Raw genomic sequence first — 17,624 nt, forward strand, 5'->3', positions numbered from 1 at the left:
GGACTTTGAAAAATGAAATATTCTGTCTGTGTCATGTCACTCCTCTGCTTAAAACTCTTCGATGGTTTCCCATCACCATCATGGCATGCAAGGCAATTCCCATATACACACATGCCCACCCTAAAGAGGAAAAAGACGTTATTGGTTTCATACCACCTGCTCTCCATAACTAAATTCTTTGGGATACAGAGCTAAAGAAACAGAGCACAGAAGTAAGGATACAAATCAAATTGACAAGTAGGGCAATTCCCAGTGAAATGCTGGCTTACCAGTGCTTCCTTCTCCCTTCATGGCTCGCATGAGCTCATTGGCCCGCTCCTGACAGTGCAGGGATTCTAATAGGTAGAGCACATAGTCATCAAACATCAAATGAATTAGGTGAAAAGACCCTGGTGAGAGAAGATACAAACAGAAAAGTAAGTCGTGTCAGTTCACGTATGCCGCCTCCGCCTGGTCAACAGCATATGTTACACTGTGCTCTAATGCTCTGTTCAAGACTCTCATTCCCCACTCAATGATCTCCTCATGATCAGATGTCTTCTTTGCTGTATCCTCAGCCTAACCTAATGCTTAGCTTAAGGTAAGTGTCATGAACACTTCATGGCAAGTGAATCTTTTCCTTGCTCCATCTATTAATATGACATCACCAAAAATGGCACCCATTCAGCCATCTGTCCACATGCTTCTGAGCTCTCACGTACGCACTAGCCTCATCCTCATCTGAGCACCCCTCGCTTTGTTCAGCATTTGTTGCCTTAGTGTCTTTCAGTTTTATCTCTTCCACGAGTGTATCTTATTTCTCTGATTGAACTTTAAGGATGTCCAGGGCAGGGACTTTGCCTTCCAGGTCGTTAGTATCTACCAATGGACCTGACATAATTCTAGAAGCAGAACTGAAGTTTTAAACTTGCAACTGAATTATTTCCTTAAATGTTTCTGAGACCTCTGTTTAGCACATGGTTCTTAGAAAAGGTAGTAAATTGAAAAAATTTGGTATTCTCAAGTAATACTCTTCATTTTTAATGTAGAGTAGATTATTTCATAAAAAGGGATGAACAGGTTTTTCCAATGTGCCAGTCTCTGTGCTCAAAGTCTTATATTCTCTAGTTTAATCTCTACAATCACCCTATAAATTAAATACTTTTATTCCTATTTTGCAAGTCAAATACTCGTGCAAGATGATACAATTAATAGGTAACACATTATTTCAAAACTATCTTTTCTTGCATGTCATGCTGCTATCATGCTGATACCATTCCATTTTAGTGGAATGATCCACATATGGAAGGGGCTCAATTCATGTCTGCTGTAATCAAGACTTCATGGATACCAGAGACAGAGAGAGGGGCCAAGCCTTCACCTCCAGTCCCATGTTTCCAATACCCAAGGGGACATCTCCATGTGGATATCCTGCTGTTACATGAAATGTCCAAAACTTCTCGCCTACCTATCTACAAGCTGACCTCCTCTTTCTATTTCCCTCTAATATGCTTTTTTAGAGGCCTTATGAGACTCTCTGGCATTATTTATCTTGTGATTCTATCATCATCACCACCACTACTATTATTATTTTTGTCATCATCATCGTCCATTTTCATTATCATCATCTTCACACCTTCCATTTAGTGAATGCTTACTATGTGCCAAGAACTCTGCTAAGCACTTAACACAGGTCTCATGCTTAAAGAAACTATGGGATAGGTGGTATTATTCTCTGTTACAGATGAGGAAATGAGTCTCTCCATCAGAATTAAGTAGGGATTTGCCTCAGTTTGGTCTGGCTCCAAAATCTTTTCCCATTCCTCTACAGATCATCTAGTCCAGTCTCCTCATGGCACAGATGGGAAAATAAAGGACTTGGTCCCTAGAAGGGCTGTTTGAGTTGGGAGCTATGCCTTTTCAAGGCTCAGAAGTAAGGTGATAGGGGACAGTTGGGGGCTTTTGGACAACTCCTTCTTGGTGGAAGTTATTAATTTTCTCCTTTTTAATTGCACCTGGCTTCTACACGCGTGCGCACGCACACACACACACACACCTACCCACCCTTCATTTCAGATAGATTGATTCTTGTGGTCCAGAAAGGCTACAGGAAAAAATCCCTGCCTTAACTCTGACGCCATCAGATGCCCAGTAGGTCATGCACAACTACTCCTATACCCCTTCTCTTTTTGGAGCCTGTCACAACCTCTGATCCTCACATCCACAGAGCTGAAGGCCAAGGTCCCCCATCCTGCCCTTTCTCTACATTCTTTCTCTCCCTAGGGTGCTGTGTCTGTTTTTCAACCCCATTTGGAATTCAGCAAGGTTCAGGTTTTGCTGAGTCACTATGAAATGTAGTCTCCAAAACTAAAATTTCAATCCATTTCCCCAAAATAGGTCTTGTGAACCCCTGAGGAGGTACAGCATTGTGGATAACTGCATGGATACTGGATCAAACTGCCTAGGTTGAGATCCAGCTCTGCCATTTAGTAACTGGGACCTTGGATGAGTTACTCCTTGTAAATGTTAAAAACAAAATCAGCCATTTAGTGAACCCTTGCTCTGCGGCAGCCACTATGTCAACCATTGTAGAGTTATTATTGCATTTAATCCTCATTACAACCATTTGAGATGAGTTATCCTCTCCTTTTGCAAAGGAGGAAAATGAGGCTTACAGAGGTAAACTGTCCAATGTCAGACAATTATTAGGTGGCACAACCAGGACTTGAACCCAAGACTGTCTGATTCTAAAGTTGTTCTTCAGTCGTGCAATACGGCTCTCTAAAAGGGGGATGGTAAAACCTATGTTACCAAAGTACCATAATGACAAAAAGTATGCACTAGATGCTTAATAAATAGTAACTATTGTTATTATCTCTAAGGTCCCTCTTGCTACTAATGTTCTAAGATCTTATGATGTGACTGTTTTGTTCATAGAGTCAAAGAAGTCAGAAGATAGCATCAAATACTTAAAAGGAAAGGGTCTCCAAAATGAAGAAATAGTTGCTCAGATGTTGCTCTAAGTCATCAAGGATAGAAAGAAAGAAAGTGAAACAATGAATTAGAATGGAAAACCCTAGACATTAAAAATGGATTTAGTAGTGGTAGCACGGGCAAGCACCTCAGAAATCATCTATACAACCCCTCTCTTTTATAGACAAGGAAACAAAGATCTGATGAGGTGAAGACACTTGCCTAAGACCACACTGTTAGAAAACATCAGAGCTGGGCTTGGAGGCCAGCACTCCAGGGGAGGTGTTGACTTGGGGCTTCAAGCTCTCTTCGTGAATGGCTCTGATCAGTTACCCAATTGGTCTGATAATTTTCTATCATCTTTCAAACAAGAGTTTGTAGAGCTACTGCTACCTGCCTACAATTGTGCTAAATGCTCTGAGTACAAAAGAAACTTAAAGCTCAGTCACTGACTCCACAAAAGCTACAGTGTCCTTAGTCAGCAGAAATCAGTCATTCAGATTATTGGGCAACAAATGATTCCATGCCAGGATGTCATGGCCACAAGAGCAGTGCAAATAGAAGAAGAGAGGAAAGTAAAAAAAGGAGATACAGAAAGACTGATGGGGTTGGGAGGGGAGGAGAGGGAAGGGGGAAGGGGGAAAGGAAGAGAGAGAAACATCCAAGACAGAGAAAGACAGGAGAGAAGCAATTATAGCTAATGTTCCCTGCTTTATTTCTCTCCTTAGCACTTAACACCATCTGCTATAATATATATTTAACTCATTTATTTTTATCACATGGCTCCCTATACCAAACTGTAATTAATTAAAATTAATTAATAATTTTAATATATATTTAACTCATTTATTTTTATCACATGGCTCCCTATACCAAACTGTAAGCTCCCTAAATGCAGGGACTTTTATCTGTTTTTTCCCACTGCTCTATATCCAGTGTCTAGAACAGTGCCAGGCACACAGTAGAGGCCCAATGAATATTTGTCAGATGAGTGAATCAAATGAGCACTGACCACTTACATATGCACTGTGCTAAACTCTTTCAACTTTCCAACAACACTGTGAAGAGGTATTATATTTATCTTCAATTAATATGTGGGGAAATGAAGGCTCAGAGAGTTTAAACAACTTGCCTAAAGTCCCAGAGCTAGTGAGCATCAGAGCCTTTATGGAAAAAGGTATCAGGATAGAAACAAAGGAAATTGTTGTTGATGTTATATGGTAACACAGTTAACTGCATTTTATAGAATCAAAGCATTTCTTTTTTCTTATGAAAAATTTCAAACATATAGGAAAGTATATGAATGGACTCACCACCCAGCTTTATAATATTTTAACATTTTACTATATTTGAATCAGATTTTTTTTAATTGAAGATAAAGATGAAGACCCTGTGTTCTCTTCCTTAACCCCATTTCTCTGCTTCCTTGTGTTCATCCTCTGAGGTAATCACCGCCTTGAATTTGGTATTTATTGTTCACATGCATTTGTATACTCTTACTACATATATTTATGTATCCATAAATAACATATGGTATTGCTTTCTGTTTTCAAGCTTGATTTAAATGGATCATACTTCACAGAGCATTCTACAACTTGCTTTTGACAGTCTATACCCATTGATGCATGTAGCTCTAGTTTGATAGCCATTGTTTGAACATACCATGATTTATTTATCCATTCTCCTGTTGATGGAATTTAGGCTGTTTACCATTTTTCACTATTGGAAACGGGCTCTAATGAATATTTTTTGTACCTGTTTTCTTGTGTCTAGGCCCAGAAGTGGAATCAGTGGGTCCAAGAGAACCTGCATATTCAGTCTTACAAGATAGTGCCAAATTGCTCACCAAAATTTTTTACATTCCTACTGGTAGTGCATGAAATATAATGTTTGCCAGTCTGCAGGGTGTGAAATGTTATCTTATATTGTCTTTATAATTTGCATTACTCTAATTACTAGAAAGGTGCACACCTTTTCATGTTATTATTGTCCATTTGAATTTCCTCTTCTGTGAATTGCCTATTCATATTCTTTACCCATTTTTCTATTGGGGTATTTGAATAATAATGAGGTATCTGAACTTATGTTGGGCTATTTAAAACATTTATTTAGAGAGATTTATTATGTATTCTGAATATTAATCCTTTGTTATATGCATTGCAAAATATTTTCCTCCTTTCTGTGGCTTTTATCTTTTAATTTTGTTTATGCTGTGCTTAGCAAACAGAAGTTTAAAATCCAAATGTAGTCAATTTTGGCAATATTTTCCTTATGATTTGTCCTTTTTTGTGTCTTTTTAAAGAAATAATTTTCTATTCCGAGGTCATAAAGATATCATTCCATATTTTCTTCCAAAAGGTTTAAGGTCTTTTTTTTTTCATTTAGATGTTTCTTTTCAGAAGTTAGAGGGAACGGGTTTAATTTTTTTTTTTTACTCTAAAATGCTTGTCCCAGAACCTTTATCCACTGATTTTTAATGCCATCTCTGTCCCATAAATCATCCATACAATCCTCTTATTTTATAAACAAGAGAACAAGGATCTGATGAGGCAAAGACAAGTTTCATGTCAGTCTCTCTTGGGCATCTCTGTTCTGTTTCATTATTCAGTTTGACTATGTTAGAACACCACACCGTCTTACTCCATAATAAACCTGAATATCAGGTAAGCAAGTCCCTATAGCTTGTTCTGGTTTACCTTCAAAATGTCTTTACTATTCATGGCCTTTTGCTTTTCCACATGAATTTTAACATCAGAATGTCAAAATCAAAGGGAAAAAAAGTTAAGAAGTGAACTGGAATTCCATTGAATTTATATATTAACAGGATGAGAAGATGGTCTTGATGTTGAGCCTTTCCAAACATGAACAGAGTATATTTCAGTCATATTTTAAAAATTTCTCCTTGAAGGTCTTCAAATAATTTTGTTAGAATTATTTTGTAGGTACCTTTTAGTTTCTGTTGCTATTATGAGTGGGAGATATATATATTTAACTATATTTTCTAATTAGTGTCTAGTTAGTGCTAAGAATGTCACTGATTTTTTAAAAACTCAATTCAGTAACCTGCCTGAATTCTTATTTGTTCTATTCGTTTGTAGATTCTCTTTGCTTTGTCAGCCATCATGACATCTACAAATGAAGACAATTTTGTGTTTTCCTTTCCAATTCTTATATTTCATTTCTTTTTCTTATTGCATTTGCTAGGACTTCCAGTACAAATTTACTATAAATAGTGTAAGAAGGCATTCTTGTCTTATTCATGACTTGAATGGGAAAACTTCTCAAGTTTCACCATTTAGTATGATGTTTGCTGCAGATTTTTGGGTGCCCTTTAACATACTGAGTAAGTTCCTCTCTATTCCTAGTTTGCTAAGAATTTTTTTAAATCATACTTGAGAGCTGAATTGTATCAAATGCTTTTTTTCTCTATATCTATAGACATGATTATATGATTTTTTTTCTTTTAATCTGTTAATAGAGTATGTTAATTAGTAATTTTTCTGACTTTAAATCATACTTGAATTCTTGGCATAAGCCTTATTAATCATGATTTTAAAAAATTTGCTGCTGGATTTGATCTGCAAGTACTTTATTTAGAATTTTTCACCTGTATTTATGTGTAGTTAAGTCAGAATTTTCTTTTCCTCTACTATTCTTCCAAGATTTTGAAATTGAGATTATATCAGCTTCATAAAATGAGTTGTATAGCTTTCCTTCTTTTGTTTTTATTCTCTGAAACATCGATTTTCATGTTCATTTTTATAAACTAAGGGTTTTATGTTTCTTAAAAGTTTAGTAAAAGTTGGCTGTAAAAACATTTATGCCTGATGTTTTTTGAAGGAAGAGACTTTTTCATTTACTGTGATTATTATTTGATCTTACTTCTAGCATCTATTTTGTGTTTTTTTTTTTTACCGTCCCTTATCTATGCTTCTTTTGTCTTGCTGTCTCTTAAGTTTTCATATTTTTCCATTTTTCCTCAGTAAATTATGATTCTATTCTTTTAGTTATGATCACTTAATTTATTAACATATATCCTATACATTTATTAAATCCAAACTATACATTTTTTCAACAAAGTCTAAGATTATTTAGTATTCCACGACAAAGACCTTAGCAAACTTTAGCCATTCCTTGAAGATTCTCTTCCCACAATTCATGTTGTATTGTTTCCTAGAATTTGGTTTTACTTTTTTTAAACACACAAAAATTAGTTTTTAAATGATAATCAATAGTTAATTAAATTTGTTTACATATTTAAAAATTTCTCTCATCTTAAAACAGGGCCCCCAAATTCTTTGACATTCTTTTCCTTGAGAATTGGAGGTCAATGTACTCCCTTCAATTTTGGCAGGTTTATGATTGCTTTGACCAACAGAGTATGGGGGAAGTGACACTTTAACTTCTGAGATTGGGTCATAAAAGGCAATGTGGCTTCCCCCTTGGAACACTTACATGTGGGGCCCTGAGCCACCATGTGAGAAGTTCAACTGTTCAGAGGCCTCCGTGCTCTGAGGAAACTGAACCACACGGAGAGGCCACTTGAAGGCACCCTGATCGGCAGTCCGAGTCTTCAAGTCATCCCAGCCCAGGCACCAGACAAGTGAGTGAAGAACCTCCAGATGATTCCAGCCTCCAGCTGTCAATTTGCTACCAGCCTTTGAATCTTCCCATCTGATGTCCCAGACATCTTAGAGAAGAGACAAGCCATCCCTGCTGTGCCCTGTCCAAATTCCTGAGCCACGGAATCCATGAGCATAATAAAATGATTATTTTAAGCCACTAAGCTTTGGGGTAATTTGCTACACAGCAACAATAACTAGAACATTGTTGTTTCTTGTATCCCAGACATTAGCTATGGCTTTATTTTTCCTCTTACTGAAATGCATCCTTTAATAGATTTTTTTTTAAGTGAAGTTCTATGAGTGCCAAATTCTCTTAGTCTTTGTTTAACTAAATATGTCTTTACTTTGCCCTCACTCTTGAATAATGGTTGACAGTTCTTTGTTCTCAACACTTAAAAGGTGTTATTCCATTGTCTTCTAGCATCTCTTATTACTCATGATAGTCTAATTATTGTCCTTTTCTCTCATAGCTTTAAATTTTTTTTCATCCATCAATATGGATTTTTTAAAAAACCATCAATGAGGATTGAACAAATTTATCTAGCCTTTTTGTGCCATGCATCTGAGCCCAGGGTATTTGTCTTAATTGTGGTAATTGAAAAAGCATGGGTTCTGTGGTCAAGCAGATTTGATTTTGAAACAGAGCTCTGCCACTTGCCATATTGATCTTGGGCAAGAAAATTCTCCAAGCTCTCTTTCCATCTCTATAAAAAGGCACCTATTATAATCTGCCTTGCAGAATTAGTGTGAGAATTAAATGGTAGTATGTGCTTCGTAAATATTTGTTAAAATGATTATTATCCTGCCTTCACTTCACATTCTACCTTGGCTTCCTCCTCTGTTATACTGAGGGCAGGAATAGCAGACCTCATAGGTTGTTGTGAGAATTAAATGAGAAAGTGCCTCATATTATGTCTAGTGCATACTAGGCCTTCAATAAACGTTACTTTGTTTTTATTATTAGTATTCAACTGAAGAAAGTTAGAAGAGGGGGCGGCAGTGTGGCATAGCAGAAAGGACATGAGCTGTAACATGGGACAGATTCTGAGGGGAGCTCAGCTTACTTTGCTGTGCGTCCAATCCCTTCTCCTCTCTAGGTCTCTGCTTCCTCTCCTGAATACAGGGAAAGCAAGTCCACTCCCCCTCCTAGTGCTTGGTGGGGGCCTGAGTGACATTTCACATGTCAAGATCCTGCAATGTAGCAGGTTCTGGGTAAAGGAGCATCAGGCCAGGACATCTAAGCATAGAGAGGTAGTCTGGAAGGCTCGGTCATGGTCACTTGGTCTGGGAGCCTCTCCTTGACAGAACCCCTCCCATGAGGCCTCCCAGGCCCTGCCCGAGTGGGTGAGCTTTGAGGCTAGGCCAGAAAACATGTGTGTAAAAAGTGGAAATGTGGGGAATGATGTGCAATCCTGCCCCCTTAGCCGTCAAACCCAGGGCTGCTTTTCAAACTGTTTTATGCCAAAGTACTTCAGGAACTATTGTTGCCTTCTAGAAGTTCCTAACAGTGAAATAAGGGGCATTTGGTGAAAACCCCAAGTGAAAGGGTCAAGGCACCTGCACTGACTTGGGATCCAGGTATCCTGTGAACTGAAATCAGAGCAATCAACCAAAAAGATGTTTTTTATTTAAAAAAATAGAAACTCTACTTTGCTTAGCTCTATTAGGACTAAAAAGTTCATCGCCTGCTAGCCTACCTTTGCTGACTACTTTTGCTAGAAACTGCTGCTTGCAGCAAAGAAAGTCTGGCTACTTTAGTTCACAGCATAGGTTCTTTCAGTGAAAAGGAATTAGGGAGAAGAGACTGAAAAGGAATTAAGGAGAAGAAAGGAGTCAACTACCTTTGAAAGAGGCTGTTCTGGGAAGAGGTGATAGAGTCCCCCACGGGATCATTGTGATATTCCACACGATCATTGTAATGGTTAGCCTGCTACGCTGACACACAAACCCCACACCATTCACAGCGACAAGGATCGTGTGGGAGTTATAAGATATATAGAGCTGGCCCCTGCGGTTGGGGGAGGGGGCCAGGGAACAGAGGGCTCTTTTTCCTAATTAGCTGTTTTTATACAGGGAACACATGACCCAAACACAACCACCAACTGTGTCTTTGACATATACGGGCAGAAAGGGGGAGCTGGGCTTTTGTCTGCTGCAAATTCTTTCAACTTGCCTGTCACCCCAAGCTGCAAAACTTAACAATGAGTCAGATGAGCAGGACCATTTCAGATAGTTTGCTAAATGGACTTGGAAACAGGTATTATTTCAACCAGTCTAGGGTTGAAAAATACTGTAAAAGTGAATTGGGTTAATATCTCTTTATTTCCATTTCTAAAAGATTTGTGACCGTCTTTACCATTTGCCTGAGTTTCTAGTATATCCTAAAAAAGTGTGTGGTTCAAAAAGATATAAACAGATTTTAAGGAACAAAATTTCTTAGTAATAAATTCAATCCATTCATAGAACCCTAATTGTTCTACTGTCCAAACTTCCTTTATCACATTGACTGTTAACTTAGTAAAAACAAATGAATTTCAAAGAATATTGCAAAGGAATTACTTTCTTTGTCTAATGAAGGGTACTTGATAATATATGTAATCAGTTTAAGAATCAGCAAATTGAAGAATAAAGGATAAAGCAAGGAAAGTATGCTTGCTTTGTGGATGTGTATATGTGTGTTTAAAGTGTGTGATATTGTTCTTTGATTTTGAAGCAATGAAAAAATTCTCAAATATTTTTCTACCATCCGCTTAACTGAAAGCAGTTATGCACGAATGATTTTCCCAGAGCCAGAGGTAACATGTGCTAACACTAACTATGCTGAACTGGAAGTCATCAAAATGCCATGCCTGATGGCACTGCCCAGGTAGCAGTCACCAGAGCATTTCCATATTCAACTCGGAGAGAATTTCCATCTGTAGCCATGGTGCAGGCAGGTTCAGAGAACTTCCCAACGCAGAGATTAAAGAAATCCACAACAAAACACTTCTCCAATTGGGTAAACACAGTCTTTCATGGACAGAGCTGTTTAGAAAAAATAGTGCCTTCTTTGTTTCACCACATATTCACTTCGTTGTATAGCACAACTGGAAAATGGTGACAAGGCAATAAAAAGCTAGATGGAAAAGTGTCAAATTAAACCCAGGGCAAAATCCAGAGCTGATTGGCTTAATTGGAGATAATGAGAAACAAAACCACATCTCTACTTGCAAAGTAAAATAGAGAACTGAAGCAATTACCCAGAAAATTTATCCACAGCCCTTTGCCAAAATGCCTAGAAAATTGAAGCCACAGTGTTTTGAGATTTCAAATGTCTGGATAATGCCTTAAAGTCCCACCTCACTTTGCTAATGATGACCTGGACTCAATGCATACTCCATTCTTTCCAATGAAAAACAGAAAAGTGTGTCCCACAATGTAGCACAGCATTCACCCCAAGTCGGAGACTAGGTTCCTGCCCACAGAGCCTGTTATAATCACCTCTGGGCAGAGAATTTCAAGTCTTGTTACAGTGGAAAACAGTAGACTAGGACTTGGGGTAGGGATGTCTTCTGGAGGTGATGGAAACCCAAGGGGTTGGTAAAACAAAAGAGGGAAAAAAAACCTAAAGGGAAATGAATGTAAAAGTCCTCTTCTAGGGATCAGACTGGGGCACATTTTTAAAGAAAACTTTAGATAGTCTACCCACTGCTACCCACAAGCCATTTGCAAATGTTCGAACTCAGAGGCTTCTTCATATGCCCAGTCTGGGGAAGTCCATACTATGAGATACTGCAAAATAGTCCTATGGAAGCAGCATTCACTGGGGACATCTGGCAAAAGTGGGCACAACCACTGCTATTTATTCCTCTTTAAACTCAAATAATACTATCTGTGTGTGAACCTCTTATTTTCAGATTTGTATACTTTAGAATGCAATGCCTTCTTTCTCCCTGAAAGTCCTGACAATGTTGTGTCCTTCCAGAACGCATACGTTTCAGGGTGATGTCCATGTGGCCTCAGAGACAGCAAGTGAGATTGTGGCTGACTCTCGAGTGGTGGACTCGATGCACAAAGCCCAGAGGAAAAGAGTTTGGATGTGGGGAGGGCTGAGGTGGCCTTACCGAAGCTCGGGGCACTATGCAAGGTCATGTCCCGGATCACCCTTGTGCCAAAACAGGACCACATCAAGAGGAACTGCTGGGCCACTTTCTTCAGGGACCCTTGTCTCTTGGCAGCCACCTACAAGAGAGTGAACGGCTTAGGGGCCGGCCCCGTGGCTTAGTGGTTAAGCGCACGCGCTCCACCACTGGCGGCCGGGGTTCAGATCCCGGGTGCACACCAACACACTGCTTGTCCGGCCATGCTGAGGTGGTGTCCCACATACAGCAACTAGAAGAATGTGCAGCTATGACATACAACTATCTACTGGGGCTTTGGGGAGAAAAAGAGACAAAAAGGAGGAGGATTGGCATGGATGTTAGCTCAGGGCTGATCTTCCTCACAAAAAAAAAAAAGAGTGAACAGCTTAAATAGTGATCAACTTAACCTTTCTCTTTGAAAAATGACAGGAAGGCTTATGGGTCTCCAAGTTCAATGCTATGGAGCAATGGTTTTTGACTTTTTGTTTTTAGCAGCAAAAATATATTTAAAAAAATGAGATCTTACATCAAGACCCAATGTACACAACAGAGAAAAGAGATGCTGACCTGGTTGAATCTGGGGAAGGAGACTCAGAGTCCTGTCTGCTGCAACCCCCCCACCTCCTGACGGGGGCCCAGGCCTCTCCTCTGAACCCTAGGGCCCCATGGCTGCCAAGGAACATGCAGATATCCCACTGTATTACCCAAGTGTCACAAAGGGGAGTGACGGGCTGCAGGACCCAGGGCTGCACCTTCCACTCCAGCTTACCAACCTTCACAACACATCGGTCCACCATGGTGTCCAGCCACTCGATGTAGGACTCGATGGGAGACTGCTCCTCCAGGAGGTGGTCAAACTCCTGATACACTGTCAAACAAAGGAGAACCCCACACATCACTACAGCTGTATTTAAATCGAGATGCATCTTAAAAGAACAGAGGAATAAAACTGAAAAAATATAACTCCAAAGTCTTATTAGCAGGGCATTCAAGGCTTTAGGGAATATGCCCCAACTTACCTTTCCAGGCTCACCTTTCAAGCCTGTGAACACTTTAAACCCTGGCCACCCCATGTCACTTGCAAATGAAGACAGGTTATAAAGTGGTACAATTATCTTCCTTTTACAAGCCCTGCTTTTCTCAGGCAGTTGCCTCTGCTTGGACTGTTTGGGTCTTTGTAGCCCAGCTGGAATGACCCTTCTGTGAAATCCTCTTTACCCTCCTCATGCCTCTTGCCAGCGGAACTGATCACTCCTCGTCTCTATTTTCATAGCACTTTGTTATCTGTGTGCTACCTTCCTTATAACACTAGTAACACTGTGTCAGAGTTAGGGGGGTGTGTGTGTGTGTCTCCCCTGCTGGTTCTTTGTCTGATATCTTTATGAGCTGGCGCAATACCTTGATATAGCTGTCATCCACTACTTGCTTGCTTGCATGAATGGGCAGAGGCATTGTTGCTCTCCTGCTCCCTGCCCCGTGGTAGGGCACATTTGATAATTCAAATGTTTCTGAACCACAACTATACCTGGCAAGTAGCCTAACCAGCCTCTCAGTGCTCAGCATGTAGTTGATGCTTAATAAATATTTGTGGAATGAAGGAAACAATCTCTGTGCCCTCAGTTTCCACATTAGTGAAAGGAGGATAATCATACCATTCACAACCTGTCTTCAGTTGCAAGTCAAGTAACCGAATCTGGAAGTACTTGTCATCAGTGGAGCACTAGAGAAAATGGAAAGCTATAGAGAGCTGTGGTGCTCTCCAATTTGAAACATCTCATTTCATTACATTTTTTTGTGTTTTTATATGTGGAACTCAATCAATCAAACCACAACTCAAGATCCACACATCTCCATAGTTTTCATTTGTCTGATCAGTTTTTGTTCTCCCATTTCACAGAACTGGCCAATTTGCTCTATTTTATGTAGTTGATGACTGCTACAAGAGGTCCACTTCCAGGAGCAGAAGGTCCTAACACTTTAGAGTGAGAAGGCACTTTAAAAATCCATTTAGTTGATCTGTCTCATTTTATAGATGAGGAAGCTATGTCTTAATGAGATTAAATGACTCACTCAAAGTCAGAAGGTGAATGAGTGACAGAGCAGGAACTGGAACCCAGGTCTCTGAATTTCTCTTTGGTGTTCTTTCATTCTTCATAACACTGTCTGTGTATCTGAGCTGTTGTGCTTCCATCACTGATGGTGATGATGATGATGGTGGCAATGAAAGTGCTAACGGTTAACGTTTATTGAGTGCTTGCCACGTGCCAGGCACTCTTCTAAATGCTGTACATGACACACTCATTTAACCTTAGACAACCTCGAGAATGTGAATGTCATGAGGCCAGGTCTAAGTCGTGTCGTGTAGCCAGCACCTAGAACAGTGTTTGGTACATGGTAGTTGCTCAAATGTTTGTTGAATGAATGGATGAACAACCCAAGGAGGTAGGTACTATTATTACCCCTGTTTTACAAATGAGGAAACCGAGGCACTCAGAGATGAGTATCTTCCCAAAGGTTTCATAGCTAGTGAATGGCAGAGACAAGTTTCAAACACAGCGTGACTCAAGTGCTTGCCTCCTAACCACTTCACTATACTAGCACTACACCGTGTACCAGGCACGTGGCACACATTGTCCCGTTTAATTCCTTTGCATCATCTGCATGTTACAGATTTGGAAGCCAGGGTCACAATGCACGAGAGCCAGGGTTTGAATCAAGGTCTATGGGGCATCCCAACCCCACGCTCTTACCACAGCACCACTTAACACTCATTCTAATCAGCATGCTCAAGTCCCAAGGGGCACTTTTTTGTGTGTATGTGAGGAAGATTGGCCCTGAGCTAACATCTGCCAATCTTCCTCTTTTTCCTGAGGAAGACTGGCCCTGGGCTAACATCCATGCCCATCTTCCTCTAATTTACATGGGATGCCGCCACAGCATGGATTGACAAGCGTCGTCAAGGGATCGGAACCAGCAAACCCCGGGCCGCTGCAGTGGAGCACGCGCACTTAACCGCTTGCGCCACCGGGCTGGCCCCCCAAGGGGCACTTTTTAATTTAAGGTAAGCTGAGCATTCCCATCCAGGATCTACATCACAGATGTGATGCAAGAATCTGCAGATTCATCAACTGGTTGTAAGGCAAGGAGAGTGCAACACACAGTTGCCCCTAGCCCTGCTCAAACTGACCTTGGTCCAGCTCACTGTGTCAGGGACTTACTTCCCAGCTGTCTGGTTGGGAGGTGCAGGGATGACACCCATGTGCCAGGCCACTGCCTGCAGGCTTGGTGCCCTTCCTCAATCCCCCTCTCCTCGGCACTGCATCTCATAGCATGTCCTCTTTGATAAGGTGCAACCATTTGTAAATTACTTGTGCAACTTCTGATTTGCCATTAGCTCTAAGCTCCACATGGGAAAGGCAGTGTCCATCTTATTCACTGCTCTTTGCTCAGCATCTAACACAGTGCTTGACCCAAGACAGACATCAGTAAGTACCAGCCAGGCTGAGCTGAACCCCATCACTCCCTTCGTCTAGAAGAAGAATACAATCACAGACTTAAAGTGTGACATTCTGCCCCCAGCCTGAGAGATCATGAAGAGAAAGCCCCCAAAGGGTCTTTCTTGGAGAGGCAGCAGTGACCTCCATGGCCCCAGCAAAGGCTCAGAGCCTGATCCCTAAAGCAAGTGATGGTGACTGTATTTTTCCCTATGAGTCTGGGTTACTTTTTTCTCCCCACGAAAAGTGCTGAGGGGAGGAGACAGCTGAGTCTAATGCTACTAGGAGTGGTTAGCAGAACTAGAAGTCAGATCATCCTGGGTTTCCACTCATCTGTTTGGTCCTATACAGACATTACTGGCAACCTCTCCATGCCTGGCCCTGCATGAGGCTCTGGGGACATCGCCATCAGAGGTATGGCTAGTGGTATTAGAGTGCTCATAGCCATGCTTTACTTTGGCCTTCTAGCAGGGAAAAAGAACAGGAAGCATGACTGTAAGAACTTGGAAAGATTCCAGAACCTCTGAAACTTGCCTACATCTCATTATTTTTGTCTCCTCTGCTCCTCTGCAAAGTGAGCTGCACTACTGTGTGGTGGAGAAGCTGAGACTACACATGGGTTCGAGGTCCAGCTTTGCTACCTTGGGGAAGGTTCACCAACTCTTTAAGGCTGAGTTTTCTCATCTGTAAAAAGAGCCGGGTGGCGATATGAGAATCTTTCTCTTGGGGTTGATGTGGAGATTAAGTGAGATCATACATGTCGTGGCCTTGACACAGGATCTAGCATAGACTAGACAGTCTATAAGCAGAATTATTATTTTAGTGACAATCTCTAAAATTCTTAATAGGGGGAAAGCAGGCTGGGGCTGCTGCAGAGGAAGAAATAAGAGCCTGAGAGGAGCTCTGGGGTCCACCAGGAATGAAGCCCCAGTGAAGGTCCACATGGTCCAGTTTCAGCTGCTCCATTTGCTTTTGAAAAGGTCTCAATGGGAAAGAGGTCTCTAAGAGGAACATCTTAGGGACCTTTATTTGTTTATAAACATGATGTACTTAGGCTGGCTGAAGAAAGTTTTCCCTCAAGACAACAGTGTAGAAGGCATATAGAGGATGGAAATCTGAGGGGCCAGGGGCTTCTTCTCAGGGGGACAGCCACTCTGCAGCCTCCTGAATGATGTCACTATTAGGATCTTGGGCCCATCCCTCGATACTCTCAGCACCAACGTTTCTGAGAGCTGATGGGAGGAGTGTGGACTCACCCTTCCCACCCTCATGTTCACTTTCCCCCAGAGGCATGAGAAAGGAAGGCAAAGTAAGGAAGTAGTCAGCAGACCCAGGGTCCCTGGGCTGTGGGATGCCCTGGGCAGCAGGCTGTGATGGGCATTTGAGGCATGGCAGGGATATGCTAAGAATGGTGGTGTTCTCTGCCGCTCTCATGTCCTCTCTACTAAGAACAACCAACCTGACCACGTCGGGATAATATTGGGAGCAGTATTCTTGCAGTCTTTGTCCACAGGGATACAAACATATGTTCACCAAAGTTAATCACCGTCCATCCCCTTCTCAAACATTTAACATGATTGAAAGGTTCACCTGCCAATAGGTGGGCTGACTTGCGTGACCCTCCATTGAAAATAGGCAGTGTATCCAGCTTACTCCAGGCTGACATACACTGAGAGAGGCAATAAGCTTTTGTTCTCATTTCTTCATGCCACCTAGGGAACTAAATCTGGCATTGAGGGTCACGTGTGGGGCCTTTTGCATGACCCTGTGTGCTGCCCAATGCACTAGAACCCATTTTCCCCAGCAGTGTTGACACGTGTCCTCTTAAATCAATTAGCCCTCCCATCTGAGCTGATCCATTTAACAGGAACAATAAGAGGGATGGGATCCTAGGGAGAAGGACAGGGTGGGAATTCCACTTAAATATTCACCAAGACACTTTTTCTTTTTTTCTTTTTAAAACAAACAGAAAGACACAACCCCTGGTGGAACATCTTACACTGGGTGATGAGTTTCCGGTGTTCATCTCGAGAGTCTTCCATGGTGTAAAGGGTTTGCTTGGTGATGCTGTTGAGGTCCACATTCCTCCAGTCTTCCAGCATTTGGAATGTGATGTCTGCACTGTGGATCACTGTTCGAGATGCCTGTAATCCAATCCAATCAACTCATTAGCTCATGGGTTGTTAGGTTAAAACCTCTTCATGTTATTTCCTTTTAGACCTTTTTAATGAATCTGCTTATGGTATCCTGCAAACTGCTTTGAAATTTAGGAAAACTCAGTATCAGGGAATCAGCAGATGACTCCATAACTCCCAGAAGATCCGTACACTATTTTCTCTGGTGGCTCTCTCTTCATATCTCTTCTTATAAGAAACTACCCCCAGGTGGCTTAGGCTAGACCAAACCCTGCTGTTCCCAGCCCCTTTGGTCTT

General features: G+C 41.1%; 1 protein-coding gene across 2 annotated transcripts in view; it reads right to left on the reverse strand.

Moving 5' to 3' along the window:
- RFX4 (regulatory factor X4) overlaps positions 1–17,624 on the reverse strand; it is a 140,336-nt gene that overhangs the window by 23,317 nt on the left and 99,395 nt on the right. For both annotated transcript variants that reach the window (XM_058568507.1, XM_058568508.1), the window contains 4 exons: positions 17,192–17,336; positions 12,472–12,566; positions 11,681–11,798; positions 270–389 (listed from right to left, as the gene is read on the reverse strand). In XM_058568507.1, coding sequence (XP_058424490.1) covers positions 270–389; positions 11,681–11,798; positions 12,472–12,566; positions 17,192–17,336 — 478 coding nt within the window. The remainder of the gene's footprint in view (positions 1–269; positions 390–11,680; positions 11,799–12,471; positions 12,567–17,191; positions 17,337–17,624) is intronic.

Source organism: Diceros bicornis, chromosome 25 (genome assembly GCF_020826845.1).
Source record: "Diceros bicornis minor isolate mBicDic1 chromosome 25, mDicBic1.mat.cur, whole genome shotgun sequence".
Lineage (NCBI taxonomy): Eukaryota > Metazoa > Chordata > Mammalia > Perissodactyla > Rhinocerotidae > Diceros > Diceros bicornis.